We start from the raw sequence: 16362 nt of genomic DNA, 5'->3' as shown, positions 1-16362 counted from the left end.
TGTGGAATATGTTTCAGGGGGGGAAAGCAAACAATGGTGTATTTCCAACATTTGTCATTCCTTTGATAATATTTTGTATGCATGAAAAGAGCAATCTGTTTAGTTTTTGGCGGCACGCCGTGCTTTGAAGCGGTGCCAACGCTCTGTCTTTGGTTGTTACAGGCAGCTGGGCGTGTCCAAGGAAGGATTCACCGAGGCCAGCCTGGGTCTGTTGGCCAACCAGAGGAAGAGACAGCTGCTCACGGGGCTGCTCAAGTCGCTCAGGACCATTAAGACTCTGGTGCGTTTTGGTTGTTTGTGTTATAATGTTTTGGTGGTGTGATGCAGGAATGGAGCTCACAACCAGTGTTGCCACAAAGTACACAGTTGTCAGTTGTATCACAGTTGTATCCCTTTTGTTATTCCTTCTCTCTCTCTTTTTTTCTCTGGGTCTCTGTATCTCTGGGTCTCTCGCACTCTCTCTCTTTGAGTTCTACACACACACGCAAACACCTCACTGAATGTAAAGGGCAAGTCGAGTCGGGAGTCTGGCTGATGTTAAACAAGACGCCTCTTAGCCTTCCGGCTGGTGCGTCCTTGAGATGAACTCACTGCTTGACACCCAGAGCAGCTCCAGGCCCTGTTCCACCATTTTGTGCTGACACAGTGCCCTGATCTTCGGGTGAAAGGCTTCAACACAGATATAACCCGATGATGAACCCTGATGTAAACATCACGAGGAACTCCCCGCTAACACTCTCACTCTCTCTCTTTGTATTCCTTCTCTCCTCGCAGCAAAGAACAGATGTACGACTCAGTGAAATGCTTGAGGTATGGTTACAGTTCTCTGGTTTCCAACCAGAGAACACACACACACACACACACACACACACACACACACACACACACACACACACACACACACACACACACACACACACACACACACACCAATTGTTCCACTGCAGTGGTCAACCATCAAATTGTAGAGATTTATACAAAATAACCTGATTAGATGTGTACTTAAAAAATCTATTTTCTCACACGGTTGGATAGCCTACGACAGAGAACGCTGCTTGTTAACCTTCCCACTAATGTCCTATGTAGGAGGAAGACTACCCAGGCGCCATCCAGCTCTGTCTGGAGTGTCAGAAGGCCGCCAGCACCTTCAAGCACTACAGCTGCATCAGGTAGGGACCTTTCACTTCTTCATGTAAGCAAGCTGCAACGTGCACAGAACGATATCCGTCAAATATTGAATATGTATCCACGTTTAAAAATGGATGCTAGTATTTAATTGAGTGTAAAAACGATTCCAAGGTGCATGTATACAAGGGAATCCCGTGCCTTTTTCAGCAGAAATACCTCAACACACATCGTAACGCATCACTGCTTGTGTCATACAACGCACAGGTGTGTGTTGTATGACACAAGCAGTGACTAAACCCTCTCACATAGGGTGGGAGACAGGAACACAATCCCTAATGTACCCGGGACCACAATGGTCCACGTGCAGTCCGAAGACCAGGCAGAGGAACGTTCAGTGTCGTTGCTGAAGTGTAGTTCAATGCAATTTCTTCCAAAGTTTTTGCTCTTCCGCTCTGAATGCAAAGCTTTGCCATCTGACACTTCATTACCCTGAATCGTCATCGAGGTCTTTTCGCAGCCTTTATATATTTTCAGTGTTACGTATAACCTAAAAACTGTTGCATTAGTCTGTGCAATGTTAAGGGTCGTTAGACATTTGAGGCTAACATGCCTCTGTAGATTCATGTATACTGCCCTTCAGTACATTTCCCTCCCATTGGACTAACTAGTGCAGTGCCCGTTCAAAACATGGCTGTTGGGAACAGGGCTGCTTTCCTGGCCTCCGGTGTTGCTGCTTGCAACTTTTATGAGAACCCGCTCATCCAAACAAGCTCACACTCCACACTGCACTTCCTTGGACCTCGGGGGCAATAAACACCCAGTGGAAGTCAATCAGATCACGTCTGTCCGTCCGTCCATCCAATTATATTTGATGCATTGACAGTCCCTCAATGACTCTTGAGATAAGGTTGCATGTCACGGCAGTCTGGATGCGCTGCCTTTAGAGTCTCATGAGTATCCACGAGGCGGCCGGCGGCTGCGGCCCTGACCCGAGGAGCTGACCTGATGTTCCACTCCGACACCCAGGCTCATTTCCAAAAGATTAGAGTTTTAATTTGGGAGCTGAATGGACTCTCCTGTGTCCTCTAGGAGGCACTTTGCTCTCTGCGCTCTTCCTTGTCTCGTTGTCTGTCATCATCCATTTCCCCAGTAACGCATTTCCTTTAAATTTTCACATGCTCCATCTATCCTCAACTTTTCGTAATCACACTCCAAAAGAATACAACGGTATTATATTGAAAGTTCGAACATATCTTGGTTGTACTAGACACGCGGGGGAGGAAGCAGCTGACTTTAATTCAAAGGAGGGCAATCATCTTCCTCCCCCTTTTGATTTCCTGGGTAATTGTCCCCCGGAACAACTCTCAGTTGTAACCAGGTCTTCAGTGATTAATCTTCCTTGTGTATTGATTAGAGACGAGCATCAGAGCGTCAGTGGAGGCTGGCATTACCTTCCACCCCTTCCATTACACCATGCAGAGACACGCATGGAACGTCATGGGACAAGCCCGCATGGGACCATGCCTATTAGCTGGGCTAATTCAATCAACCCCCAGTCTAAGGATCCCTTGCTAGCTCTAGCTACCTTTTGGCACCTTACCGGACCAGATGGATCCTGTTCTCAGTGGTGGTTCAGATTTTCCTTATAAAATATGAGCATAGTTATTTTTCAAATATAAAATGCTGTGTATTGCTTGATTTTTATTTTTTTTTTTAAGAATATTATATGTAAAAATTGATTTTTGAAATGTCTTTAAACCTTTTTATGCCTGAAATAAGCAATAATGCAAAATCTTAGAATTGGTTTGAACAGAACAGCCCTTTATGGTGCATTAAATGTTTTTTTCCAATGCAATGCTCCCCCACAAACTGTAGTAGTTTGTGGGGGTTTGTAGAGAAGAGTCACTGTAAAGTGGTACACGTAAGTGAGATTTATCTCTGTTGTACAGTTCAATGACCCCTGGTTCGGGGCATGAAATGGTAATGTATAGGTACAGATTTCTGTTCTTTGTTTATACTATCTAAAGGTAACCTTGAGTCTTTGTCCCGAGCCTGTGTGCTTCATAGACATTGCGTTTGAGGAGAAAATTGTGATGCTTGCAGAGGTCACGTGATAATTGTTGTTTATATATGAAACCTCTTACTTTCTTCGAGACGTCTCGCTGTTTCTGATGAGAGATGGCAAATGTAGAGGTGTGATAAATAACTTTGAACAAGTCACGATTTAGGCAAGTTTATAGCTATATGTATCGTATAACAGAGTTCAGCTATAAATGAAATTGTGGATGTAGCGTCCGTGAGACAGCAAAAAGTAGAACACACTAAACACATTGTAATCACTGCCCACACACGCAGATCTGTCTCAGAGCCAGAGTTGTGACAGAGTTGTCTTACATTATACAGAGATCAGGGATTCAGCCGGTGTTGAGCAAATCTATTAGTAGTCTTTCATTTCTTTCCCCCCAGGGATGCTATTTGGTGGATGACACACAATACACTCTTTCAAGTTAAAATGCGTACTTTAATACATTCAGTGACCACAAATGACAATAAGCAAATTGATTGATTTTAAATAAATAATACTCTACCCATGGTGGTCTTAAGCTGTCTTTTGTTATTTTAGAGGACCCTTCCACACTCTGTTGACCTGACCAGGTCATACAGGTGGCCTGTTCTAACCAAAACTTTATATGACCTATTGCATCACCACATGGAATAGGGATGGTGGGTTGGGGGTCTAAGTGCTCTGCGTGCCCTGCCCTTTATCTTTGCCCTTCAGCGTGTCGTTGGCTCAACCCAGTGTTCCTCCATTTGTGCTAGACATGCCAGTGAGTCAGCCTCCTCTGCAGCCACCCCCCAGAACTCAGGCATGGGGGGGGGGGGGGGGCACGTGTCCGAGCTCATTCTCATCAGGCCCTCCTTGGGGACAGCTTATGGGCCAAGCTGAAAGGCCCCTGACCCTCAGTTCTGCGTTCAGCTAAACTGCACAGCTGGTTGTGACAGGTATCAGAGCAGAAGCGTGGTGCACGATCACTCTCTCACCGTGGTCCGTTCTGCTTCTCTGCATAATGATAGTTGGACCCCAAAGAGTATGAAGAGATTAACCCCGATGACCAGAATGTGTGAGAGAGTGAGGTGAAAGACTAATGGTTTGATCTCCCTTCTGGGGCCCCAACCCTTAGCTGCCCTTTTGGTTTTTAATGTGACGTGATAAGCCTTTTATTTATTCACATAATATGCAAGATTAAAATGGAAATCTACGCGCGGTCATTGCGGTTTGATTACCAATTCATATGCATTAGCAGGGGATCTGTGCACCACACCCTTTCATCCCCGCCTTATTATCTAGTAGTAGACGTTCTTTGGTTTGATGTGTAAGAACAACACAGTGATGCAATCGTCACCAGGGCCCCTGCCAGTCTGCTGTCAAACCTCCCACATGTGGTCGTTATGCGGCAAAGAGCCAGTCTCCAAAATACCAAATGTCTTGCTGTTGCAGAGTTAAAAGGTTTTCAGCTCGATGGTCTTTTGAAAAAACTCTTGACACCGTGAATTCACAGCCAATTTGTGTTATTGAATGTGTGTCACCGCGAGGTAACGCCCCCTCCAGGTTCCCTGGGCTAATTGTGATGTAGATATGGCGGTGCGTTCCGAGCGCTCTGAAGGGGATTTGGTGGTTCAAGAGGAGCCGGGAATAGGGGAGATGGTAAAGGGCCAACAGGTTAATTACCTCTATCTCTGACACGCACGCACACATAAGCACACACACGCGCACGTACACACGCGCACACGCACCCACACTCACTTTGTTTATTTCTTCGCACCATACACTTTAGACTTACGGCTAACGATCGTCACGCAGTCCAAAACGTTGGATTTCAGAAAGATCCTACGTCTCACGCCTCCTCAATCCCAACGTGTCCAAGGGAGAGTCTCCGGACGCCCCTTGGAAACGGCAACAACAACAACAGACAACAGCCGGCCTTCCCGAAAGAACAGCCGAGGGAATCGACCGGGCGCCAGGACCAGACTGAGGTCCAGGGCTCGTCGTCCGCCCCCGCCAAGCTGTCGGCTAGCCGGCGTTCTGTCACTCTGTCAACAACTACAAGCTGGTTGTCATCAGAGAGAGAGTAGAAAATAAACGGGACGTACGGAACTGCAACATCCTCTGGTCTGACCGAGGCATGGCTGACCCCTTCGAAACCCGGACCACTGGAACCAGCCAGCGCAGATCCTCTGTTTCACTGCATGGATGGTTTCTGTCATGGTCAGCACAAACCGGTGTGATCCAAAGAACGTGACCTGGAACACCGGACCATGAAAAGCATCACAGCTTGTGACACCCCCATCAAGCGGACACAGATACTTATAAATCCAATACTGGATTTATAAGAACGCTTAACAAACACGGCGACCAACACAGACTCAGACCTCACGGTGGCTGGGGATTTGAATAAGGTAAACATTCATTAACATAATGCCAGACTTTTACCTACATTGCAGCCATTGTGTCTCATGTCAGTGTAAAGACCATCCCAATCAGAAACCTTGGCCGGACAAAACCATTGGTGATTCGCTGAACAGATGCACTGCACAATTGTGGGCCTGAGATTGGTTTACATGGACGACTGCAAAACAGCTGCACACAACGGAAAGAACGTCAGACACAATTTGTGTCTGGGAAGGCATGAGGACCATAATGTACTACAAAGCACTGGTCTCCAACATGGATGAGAAGGCCTACCTGGAGTGGGGGGGGGGGGGGGGGGGAACCTGGCCCGCCGGTGCATTGACCTCCTTCCTTTGAACGTCTGCCAGAGAAAGGAGCTGATGGTGGACTATGGCAGGAAGCAGAGGACCCCGCCTCCCTCAGGATGGATGGGGGTCCCTGTGGAGAGGAAGAGCAGCTAAAGGTACCTCAGTGTCCACATCACAGAAGACCTGACCGACCTGACCTGACCTGACCTGACCGAGCTCACCTGACCTGACTGTTCTCTGGGAATATTCCCAGATACTCAGGACTTTCTACAGATGCACCTCAGCGAGCCTGATTACTGGGAGCATGACGAACTGGGACGGGAGCAGCACCCAGTAGGAGCACTCCCCAGTCTATTGTCTGAATGACGACCACGCCTAGAGAACTGTGTGCTCACAGGCCCACAATCGACTCTCGTGACAGAATCTGTCACTTACTCTCAGTGGAGGATTGCACATTGTCACTTAAACCATAGGCTGCCACATACTGCATAGTGTGTGTGTGTGTGTGTGTGAGAAAGAGAAAATACTGTGATTTTATTTTTAATTTATATTCAATTTCAGTGCAAGTGGTAGATGTGGGATTTTGTAAGTGACCAATTAAAAACTTGGTGTTCCACCCCAGCGTTGCTGTGTAAGCCATGCTTTGTGAATGGAGCGAGACGGAGGCATTAGTCATCCAAGCACTGTGCAAATGCTAGTCGTTTACCATTTGATGGGCAGTTTGACATCTCCAGAAAACCATGATGGAGGATCTCCAATGATTTGCTTGTTGACCATGAGCTGGTGGCGCTAGTCCCCAACACAAACCCAATGCACCGGTGGGTCTGAGCCTGGACAGAGGCCGGGTGAATCTTTCAGAGTTGTTTTCGGGATAGATCTACTATTAATGCTCAGTCCTTACTGCAGCGACCCGGGTTCGATTCCTGCCCGTGCTCCTTTGCTGCATGTCTTCCTCTCTCGCCCCCATACCTTACGGTTTATCTCTCTCTATAATAAAAATCTGCAAAGCAAAAATCAAATGTTTTCAAGAGGAGCCTGGTATATGGTGCCTGAGCCAAATACCTCCGTCAGCCAACATCACCTGTTTCACGCTCAAAGCGGCCATCTGCTCTCCTCTGTTACATTCCTCCACATTTGGCCGAGGGTGCCCTTATAGAGTAGTATAAATGCTACTTCTTTTGGAATAACGAATGGACAGTTTTATGCTCTTTTTTTTTGCATTATTATTGCATCATTATTTTTACTTATATCAAGTACTTGTTATTAGAAACTCTTGAGACTTATAATACATACTTTATAACCTTTATACTTGACTTACCATCTGCATTTTTGTGGAGAGCTTGGAACACATGACTTTCATTGGTAGCAATGACTGCTACCGCATGTTTTTGTTGTGTATTTGACAAACAAAGACCTTGAACTTGATTCCCTAATCAGAGTCCCAATTCAAGCAGTTGATAAAGTTGGCATCCACAACAAGAATTTTTTGTTCTTGCACTCCAATACAGCTTCCAATCAGTCCATATCACTAAGGGATCTTGGCTTGCCTGAGTACCTGCCAAGTGTTTGCGTGTAGAACGTCGAATAAGGAGCAGAAAGGCTTGGAAAGTCTACGATTGGTATCATTCTGTGTATTGTGTCTCTCGGTTGATGATGCAAGTGCTCCTTGGCTGAAAGAAATTTTGTGTCTACATGGTGTTCACGTCGTAGAGTTCTTTGTAGCTAGCAATTTTCCAGGGCCGCACATTGTTTTCACCCCGTCATTTCAAAGCTAATGGCAGTACATAATGCCCAGTGAAGTTGGCTTCTAGTGACTGAAACACACAGGGTGTACTCTGGGGCACACAGATGGCCAGACAAATTACGTCAGTGTGATCCTGTTAATGCTTTTTCTTAATTCTCAGGCCATTTTGTTTTGGCATCTCCAACTTCATATGTATCATGGTACCTTTAATGGCTTGCCACTCCATGCAAAGAAACAATGCTATTCTTTTCTCTTCTCTACTATCCTTCCTCCTCTCCTCCTTCCTGCCACTCACTCCAACCCCAAGCAAAGACAGAGTGCTTTATTTGGCAGTTTGTTAAGAACACGCCCTCCTCCCGAAGGATGGTTACAGACTCAAACACTGGCATGTAAAACCTGCATGTAGAGGTTTGTGTAGGATGAGGAGGCTGACATCGGGCAGACATACCCCAGAGCAGAGGTGAAAGAAAGCGTGACGGACAGATTCATGTAGAGCCATGTTCAGGATGCAGAGACACAGACATGGAGCATGTAGGCCCGAAGGAAGGGCGGTGTAGTGTGGTGTGGTGTGAGAGAGGCAAACAGGGGCATACAGAGCTAACTGCAGGGGTGGAGAAAGAGATGGACCTCCTAGGGCAGGCCTAATCAACTAGCGGCCCGTGGGCCAAATACGGCCCTTCTTGTTTTTTTTCTGGCCCGCAAGAGGTTGCCTGCAAACCAAAAAATAAATATATATATATATATATAATTTTTTAAGATTTCTTTTATCTGTCATACACATGCCTATAAGGTTCTGTCTGCACCTGCTATTCGCTCAGTCAAGCTCAAGTTGCATTTTATGCTGGCGGGCCACGGAGAAAGTCACTTTAGCTAGGCTAACAACACGCTTCAAGATGTCGCTCTCTAAGCCAAAAAAATGTATGACTGATTGTGAAAATCGCCAATTCAAAAGCGAATGGGCAGACAAATATTTATTGCTAAATTTTTTTATAATGATAACGATTAAAAGTGAAGAAGAAAGGAATGTGTCTATCAAGTTTATTCCATGTAGTAGTACTATATCTATTAAGTTAACACTACTTTAAGTAAGATTTATTTGTAGCGATTCATTGACATAGTTTTACTCTATGTATGGCTCCTGAACCCCCAGTGGTTTTTGGCCCACTTGTTAAGGAGGTTGAATAGCTCTGTCCTAGGGCTTAGTGCAGGGGAGTCCAGTGGAGAGAGTGTCAGACATGGGGAGGTTACAGGTGAGGAGAAGAGATGATTGTAAATGCCTGGGGTAGAGGAAATAACCACAATTTCCGCCACTACAAGTTACAGTTTAAAGTTGGGTTTTTTTCTATCTCTGTGCTTTTTTGCTTGATTTTCACGGAGGCATTGAAGTGTTCTTTGTATATGAGACTTCAAATCATAAACTCTCTTGCTCAGTCGGCCCAATAAGATCCATCAATGTTCACCATATTCACAAGCCTGTGGCAACATTGCTGGTGTTATGAAAACGGTTAAACATATGCAAATGGTATTCTTACCAACTGTAGTTGAGTAAAATGGATTGTGCCTGTGTGTGTGTGTGTTTCTCATCCAGCTCATGTTCTGGTGTCTTACTAAGGATTCCAATTTTAAATCAATCAACTTTACTCCTTCCACAGTGAATTGAACTCCAAACTACAAGACACTCTCGAACAAATAGAGGTAAGTGGTTTCCTTTTTTGTATTGTATCTTTTATGCCCTCATTTATAATGAGGGCATTTATAAGTATCCAATTCCATATGTTGGCTTTGCGTGAGTGAGCACACCAACTATCATTTGCTCTTTTAGTTTTTCCATTTTAGTTACAGCCCCTGCTGAGGGGAAACACAAATACCTCAACTTGGTATTTCTACAGTTTGCCTTTTCACTTTCAGAAGGGCAAATATTGACACGTTCAGAAATTCATTACAGCAAATTTGCCGATGCCCCCTGAATATCGGATTCATCTTTTTAGCTCTGTTCTGATAAACGGCACGCAAAGCAAATTACTCTGCATCAATGATGTTGTGCCTGAACAGGTTAATTACCCAGGGTTTTGTCTGTGTACACACACACACACACACACACACACACACACACACACACACACACACACACACACACACACACACACACACACACACACACACACACACACACCATATTCGATCATGACTTTCTGAATGAACACAGTAATGCCCTCTGAGAGCTTGCTGGTAAACATGTGCGTATAGCACACACACGTTCACAGAAGCACGCTTCCATGCAGGTCATTTACAGATAACCTGTTTGATTGCCACATACACATGGAAGGTCCACTGAAAGGCTGTCCCAAAGCAAAGACACGCTCCTGCGAATCTCGACATGCTTGGTGGCGCATGTATGGGATTTATTCAGCTTTTGGCAGCCGAGCGTGCAGTCTCTTGCATTTCCAATTGATACAACCTCTCTTGCTCTCGCTCTCACAAACCTGAAAGAACAGATGCAAGGATGAAATTATTCTAATTTATCTTTTGATCAGTAAATAACGTAGGAAACCCTTTTCCAATATGTTTTTAAGTATAAAGAAACATCTTCAACATTGAAAAGATTCTGTATGCACACGCACACAAACACACACAACCACAACCTTTTGCCATCATACATTTGATCCATATGAAGTTTGCTGTAAAACTCCCCAAAAAGTAATATTAAATCAAGAGAGGGATTTGACAGTCCCTCTTGAGTCGAGAGACATATTTTCTGCTGTTCATGGGGAAATCCATTTCTCAGATTTAAAGTTTGTACAGTTTAGCCACAGCCATGCCGTCTCTACATGCAGGGGTGAGAAGCTGATGTGTTAGCAATGTGCCCACACGGCGTAGGCAGAACCTGCCCGTGGCATTGTGTAGCAGCGATAAATCTTCTTTTACATCTTGATCCAGAAATCTTAGCAATAGTTAATCTTTATACATCACACCTTTAACTCTCCTCCTCCTTTTCTCTCCCTCTCCACCTCCTCCTCCTTTTTCTACCTTATCTCCCCGGCTCCAGGAACAGCTGGACGTGGCTCTGTCCAAGACCTGCAAGCACTTTGATGTATCTCATTACACCAAGGTGCAGCTGGCTTACACGCTCCTGGGAAAGACACAGGTCAGTGCATGCACGCACACGCACGTACACACACACGCACACGCACACGCACGCACGCACACGCACGCCCAAACATAGCGCAATCAGGTGAGAAGCATGGCCTCATCATTCATTGCTTATTAATTTAAATTGCGATTTTGGCCTCAGCAATTACTTCGTAATTTTTCATGTATTTGGCGCAACACAAAATGAGTAGAATTGATAATTGGTTAATTGCAATGAATAATCTATCTCAATACCGGGAAAAAGAACCGCAATAGTTTTTCCAATGATCATGCAGGCCTAGTTAGAAGTACTTATGTGCCCCCATTGCTAGCATCACATAAACCTGAGTCTGTGACCCAGTCCTGTCATGTTGTGTGAAATATATGAAAAAATCTATAATAATAATATATAATAAAAATATAATACTGACATTCCCCATACGTTTAATCCCCATCGCCCACTTCCCCAAATAAAACAGTAGTGTGTTTTGGCATGCTACAAGGTGTATTGCCTCCCTGGTTAGCTCAATAGCACCCTATCTGCCCGAAGGCTTTTCTCCCCCTCTCCCACGGCCCTTTCCTGTAGCCCACGATTTGACGCTGGCATAGTTGTCATCCTTCTCTAATCTCACACAGTGTTTTGCCATAACGGCTAATCATTTCCATCTAGTTTCCTATTAGAGGATTTGGCAGGGAGGGGGAAGTCATCTCTCAGGGTCTGCCTTGTCTCGTTTAGTTCACTTTCCTCACCGTTCAGGTCGGCACTGGAAAATCGAGGTGGACACATTACAAAAACATAAGGCCCCGTTGGCATTTACGGTGCCTCGGGGCTCGGCGTTTCACACTGTTTGCGAGAGGTTATGCACGGGGCACGAGAAGTTCAGATGACGTAGGCACACAAAAAGCTGGCTTTTGTTGGCATTTGAATATCACATTAGGCATAAGCACGGGGGAGTATGGCTCGTTATGTTTTCAACTAAGTGTATCGCAAAGTATATTTTTTATCACTTCCTTCCTTTCCTCCCCCGCTTATTGAACCCGTGTCATGTATTGTTCCAGAACCCCCAAAGGCCAGCGTTGACACTAATGACTTGTGATATTATGCCTCTGGAGGATTGAACTGTCATCCATAAAGCCCACACCGCATCATCCAGTGCGTTTTCACAATGAGGAATGGAGATTTACCTCTTTGGATAATTGGTCATCTCTATGTCAATGGCTGGCAAACTGTCACCGGTTGTCGGGATATCGCTCCTTGTGTCAGTTTTTTTCTTATTAACCCCATCTTAATCACCTCTGTGTATTGTTCACTTCCCCTCGATTTGCAATTGAATGTGTAGTGTTTGCGTCGTTCAACAGTTTCGTGAGGATTTTTGTCGAGCTGCATGCATTACGCATAATGAATAGGCATAAGGCAATCACAATTGACACATATGCAATTTCCTCTCCCGACGGACAATTGAAAATGTTCTGAATTAACATTTTTGACAAAAGCCCTTAATGGGTCCTTTTAATCTTCATCAATTTCAATGAGATATTCAACACATCAGACAGTGGTCTTGGCGGCTAACGTGTGGGACCAAAGGTTTTGGTTTGCACCTTCCGAGTATTTTGGCGTTACACCGTCTCTTGAAGGAGACCTATTTTGAGACCTTGATTTGAACAAAGAAGAAATCGACAACCAGTGAAGAGAAACTGTGGAACGAATGCGTTGGCCGTGGTGCTGGCGGCTGGTGCTGAAGGCTACTGGGCTCCTCTGAAGCCACGGAGAGATCAAATTGCCGAGGCGCGTTGCTGAATCAAGCTGCATTTAAGTTTTCTAAACGCACTGAGCCGAATTAAACCTTCATTATTATGTCCCTGTTTCACTTCGCCCATTCCTTTCTATTCAAAACAGTTATGATATGATGAGGGTCTAAAGAGTAATAGCCTGTCTACCCAGTGCTCAAATAACCCTGGGATTTTTTTCTTCTCAAATCAATTTGCTAAAAGGAGACAAAGGCGAGAAAAATCTTTTGTCCAAAAGGGTAGCATAGCTGGCAACACAATGCCGGTTTGAAATACTGAAATCCATCTCAGCGGCACTATTCTGTAGTGGTTACAGTTCCAGCTGAGAAGTTATGGGTTCCCAATACCAGCAGCGATTCCCAATACCAGCAGCTTAACATTTACACATCCCCTGCCTTCTCCGTGAATTTCCTTTATTCACTGTCACTCTCTCGGGATGAGGGATTGTCACCGTCGATCAACTGCTAAATGATCGGTCATGCATGATTCACCTGAGCGGTTGGGTTCAACGCAACAGCATGCCGTCATCCGATGTGTTTCCTGTGACACGCTGTCTCTCTGTCTATCTGTACCTCTGTCTCTCCGTCTGTCCACGGCAGACCGCCATGGACCAGCTGCACATGCACTTCACGCAGGCCATCCACAACACGGTGTTCCAGGTGGTGCTGGGCTACGTGGAGCTCTGTGCCGGCAACGCTGACACCAAGTTCCAGAAGATGCAGTACAAGGACCTCTGCACGGTAACCATTGACGCACGCACGCACGCACGCATGCACGCACGCACGCACGCGCACACACACACACACACACACACAAAGCTTGTTTGCAATCATGGGAAGCTGTATTATCAGATCTCCTGATAATAATTGGTGCTCGCTGATTTCCTATCCGTCCTCACTGGACGGATCACTCACTGGCTTGTGATTGGTTCACACTCTCTATGTTAAAGATTCTTACGTCAGACGACGTTACCCTTTACGCGCCCTGCCCTTCACTCAGAACACAGCCGTACAGGCAGTGATCCGGAAATGTTACTAGGACTTGTATTGAGCAGGCTAATTGGTGCGGATCCCGTTGAATATCGATCCCTGTTCCCGTTCACACATGACTGCATACAGGAAAAGTTCAGGAATATTGCAGGGTGAGACTGCATGTATAAAGGGGGATATAAAGGGGGAGAACATGGACCTGGGGGGTGGACCTCCATCAGAGGCTCCCCTGTCTTAGACGTGGAGGCAAAGTAATGATTCTCATCTGCACCTCAGGTGAAAGCTGAAAGGAAAGCACAGAAAAACCTGTTTTTGTGTTGCTGCACTTTGCCTCCACCTCACCCTCTTTTCCTTTCCCTCGGTTTTCCCCTTCCCCCTGCCTCCTTCCTTCATTTGCTCCATGCCCTCGCCCGTCCCCTCCTGGTGGACACCTCGGCGCTCGTCTGTCTTTCTCTCTAGGTTGTTCACCGTCTCTTCTCTTTCCCTTCAGTTTGGAGTACTTGGCTTGGCATCATTCATGCCTCTATTTAGGTCGAATCTTCTTTGTTATCTCTCTCTTTCTCTCACACGATTTCTTTCTCTCACACGCTCTCTCTCTTATTATCCTGTATGCTTTCTCGCTTTCTTCCCCCACTGAAAACCCCCGGGGCCATTACCCCAAAATAACTCTTCTACCCGCAAGGCTACTGTTCCAGATGAATTGTGTTACAGTTAAGACATTAAGGATAAATTATTAAATCGGCTGTGTTGTACAGACTACATTACAGTGTTGTTAATATTGCATTGATGCGGCTGAAGAATCTCACCACGACTAAATGAGAATATAAGCGAGCACACATCGCACGCACGCATCGCACGCACACGCACACATGCACACAATCTTAGACTCTCCCTTGTGTGCTTGCTCCCATGAAATAGTGTAAGTGCAGCTGTGTGAACAACTGTTAACCTGACACAGACCGTTTGGCAATGTTTACTTGCTGTTGATGGATACCCCGATACCCCATCATCATCACATTGGCTCCCTGCACCCACACACACACACGCACACGCACACACACATAAACACACACCCACACACCCATACACACTCACTGCCATTGGAATGATGGCATCTGTCTTTACGTTCTTAACAGTGTGATTGTGGTATGGAATGACAGCGCACACACACACACACACACACACACACACACACACACACACAGTATATTGTGGTGTCTGTGTTGTGTAGTATCTCTAGCCTGAAATAGCCCCTTGTGTATTCCTAATGAAAGCATCACACAAAATAGCCGTGCTCCTAGTATGGTATTATTTAAGTAATCATCGGAGTGATGTGTTAGTAAACGCCCTTTCTTGGGTGAATAAACCATGGAGATGTTTCCCTCTGCAATCATTTTGAGTGTATTCAGTTAATGACCCCTCGCTCCCTCGTTCCAAACCCCTTTATTTCTCTCTGCTTGCCTTAAAATGACCAGGGAGGAATGCAAATGTGTTACTGGCTTCATACTTAAGAGTTACGATTTCCGAAGGTTAGGCAGAAAGGTCAGCCCATGGTGCAAAGGGGGAATGACTGGTTGAATACTAACTCTTCCCATCGGTTTGGCTGGCTCCTTCACTTCCCCATTGCAAGTTTATGTTCCTATCGGGCACATTAAACCAACTCCTAAATGTGCCATGAAAATGTTGCAGGACACGATAGGCTACACTAACTGGACAGCACACATTTTGACACATCACATTAATACCTTGCAAGTTTTGGACAACACAGATTTTGGAGATTTGATGATTTGACGATTTCACTATCACAATAATTCGTTGCAGCATAACTCACAACTACAAAAATACAAAATATCCATTTGAAGCCTTCCCAAAGTGCTTATTATCCCTGAGTTTGCAAACAGTGCAATCTGGTGTAAAAACAGGTAAGAACAGCCTTCTGCCAACAACCCTCAAAGCAGCTGTCTCCAGGAACACCGTTTATGGCTTAATAATCCAATGTGGCAACTCTGGCCAATCCCGTGAGGTTGTTTGTGGGCTTTATAAGAACAAGGTCATCTGGTTACATTCATTTATTTATTTATGGCATAACTGTTTGTTATTGTATCTCGGATGATAATGTCAACCCCAATTTGTAAAAGTATGTTCCCTTCTTAGGTTATTAACCAGTGTCTGCGCTCCCATTAGGGTCCGTTCCACTTGCGATGATCTGTCCTTTGTGCAACATCCCATTCTTTTCAAGAGGGTGCGGGCATTGTGTGCTATTGTTTATCTCAACAAGTAATTAGTTGGTCTCGGAGCGCGGTGGAGTGTTTTCATGTAAACCTGTGACCGTGAGCAAGCTCTTATTTTAGCTTGTCATTCATGTTGTTGTCTTTCGTGGATTTGTGGTCTTTTTTTCCCAATGTACATATATCATTTTTTTGTTTTGTGCTCTATTTTGAATGGAAATGAGTCTGGTGAAGTTTGGACTTATTGGGCTGTCAAAGCGTATGAACAGAGGACTCCCTGTTGATGTTTTTATTTTCCTCTGGTAAAGCGTTTTAGGATGTTTTCTATCTTTTACGGTTCCCTGCGCAATGAAAGATGGAAGCGGTTGGGAGTGTTGTTGCTGAGGGTTGTAGAAGCTGCAGAAGAGCCCCTCTGCCTCTTGGTAGACTCCTCCATATGGTCTGGGCCTTTTTCACAGTGGCTGGTGGAAGGGCAATAATTGATTAGCCAATTACACGGATGTATTCCGCACACTTCAGTACGGAATGCCTTTCTTCCAAACTATTTCAGTCACTCTGAGCCAGGAACCGAATGTATCCAGGAACACCATATTCAACC

At 45.3% G+C, this 16362-nt stretch overlaps 1 protein-coding gene across 1 annotated transcript in view; it reads left to right on the top strand.

Moving 5' to 3' along the window:
• Positions 1-16362, top strand: part of vps50 (VPS50 EARP/GARPII complex subunit) — a 102576-nt gene that overhangs the window by 22244 nt on the left and 63970 nt on the right. Inside the window, exons 7-12 of the mRNA XM_084484927.1 lie at positions 163-280; positions 775-810; positions 1087-1169; positions 9283-9325; positions 10677-10775; positions 13147-13287. Coding sequence (XP_084341053.1) covers positions 163-280; positions 775-810; positions 1087-1169; positions 9283-9325; positions 10677-10775; positions 13147-13287 — 520 coding nt within the window. The remainder of the gene's footprint in view (positions 1-162; positions 281-774; positions 811-1086; positions 1170-9282; positions 9326-10676; positions 10776-13146; positions 13288-16362) is intronic.

Source organism: Micromesistius poutassou, assembly GCF_964030765.1.
Source record: "Micromesistius poutassou genome assembly, chromosome: 20".
NCBI lineage: Eukaryota > Metazoa > Chordata > Actinopteri > Gadiformes > Gadidae > Micromesistius > Micromesistius poutassou.
This window is presented reverse-complemented; position numbering and strand designations above follow the sequence as displayed.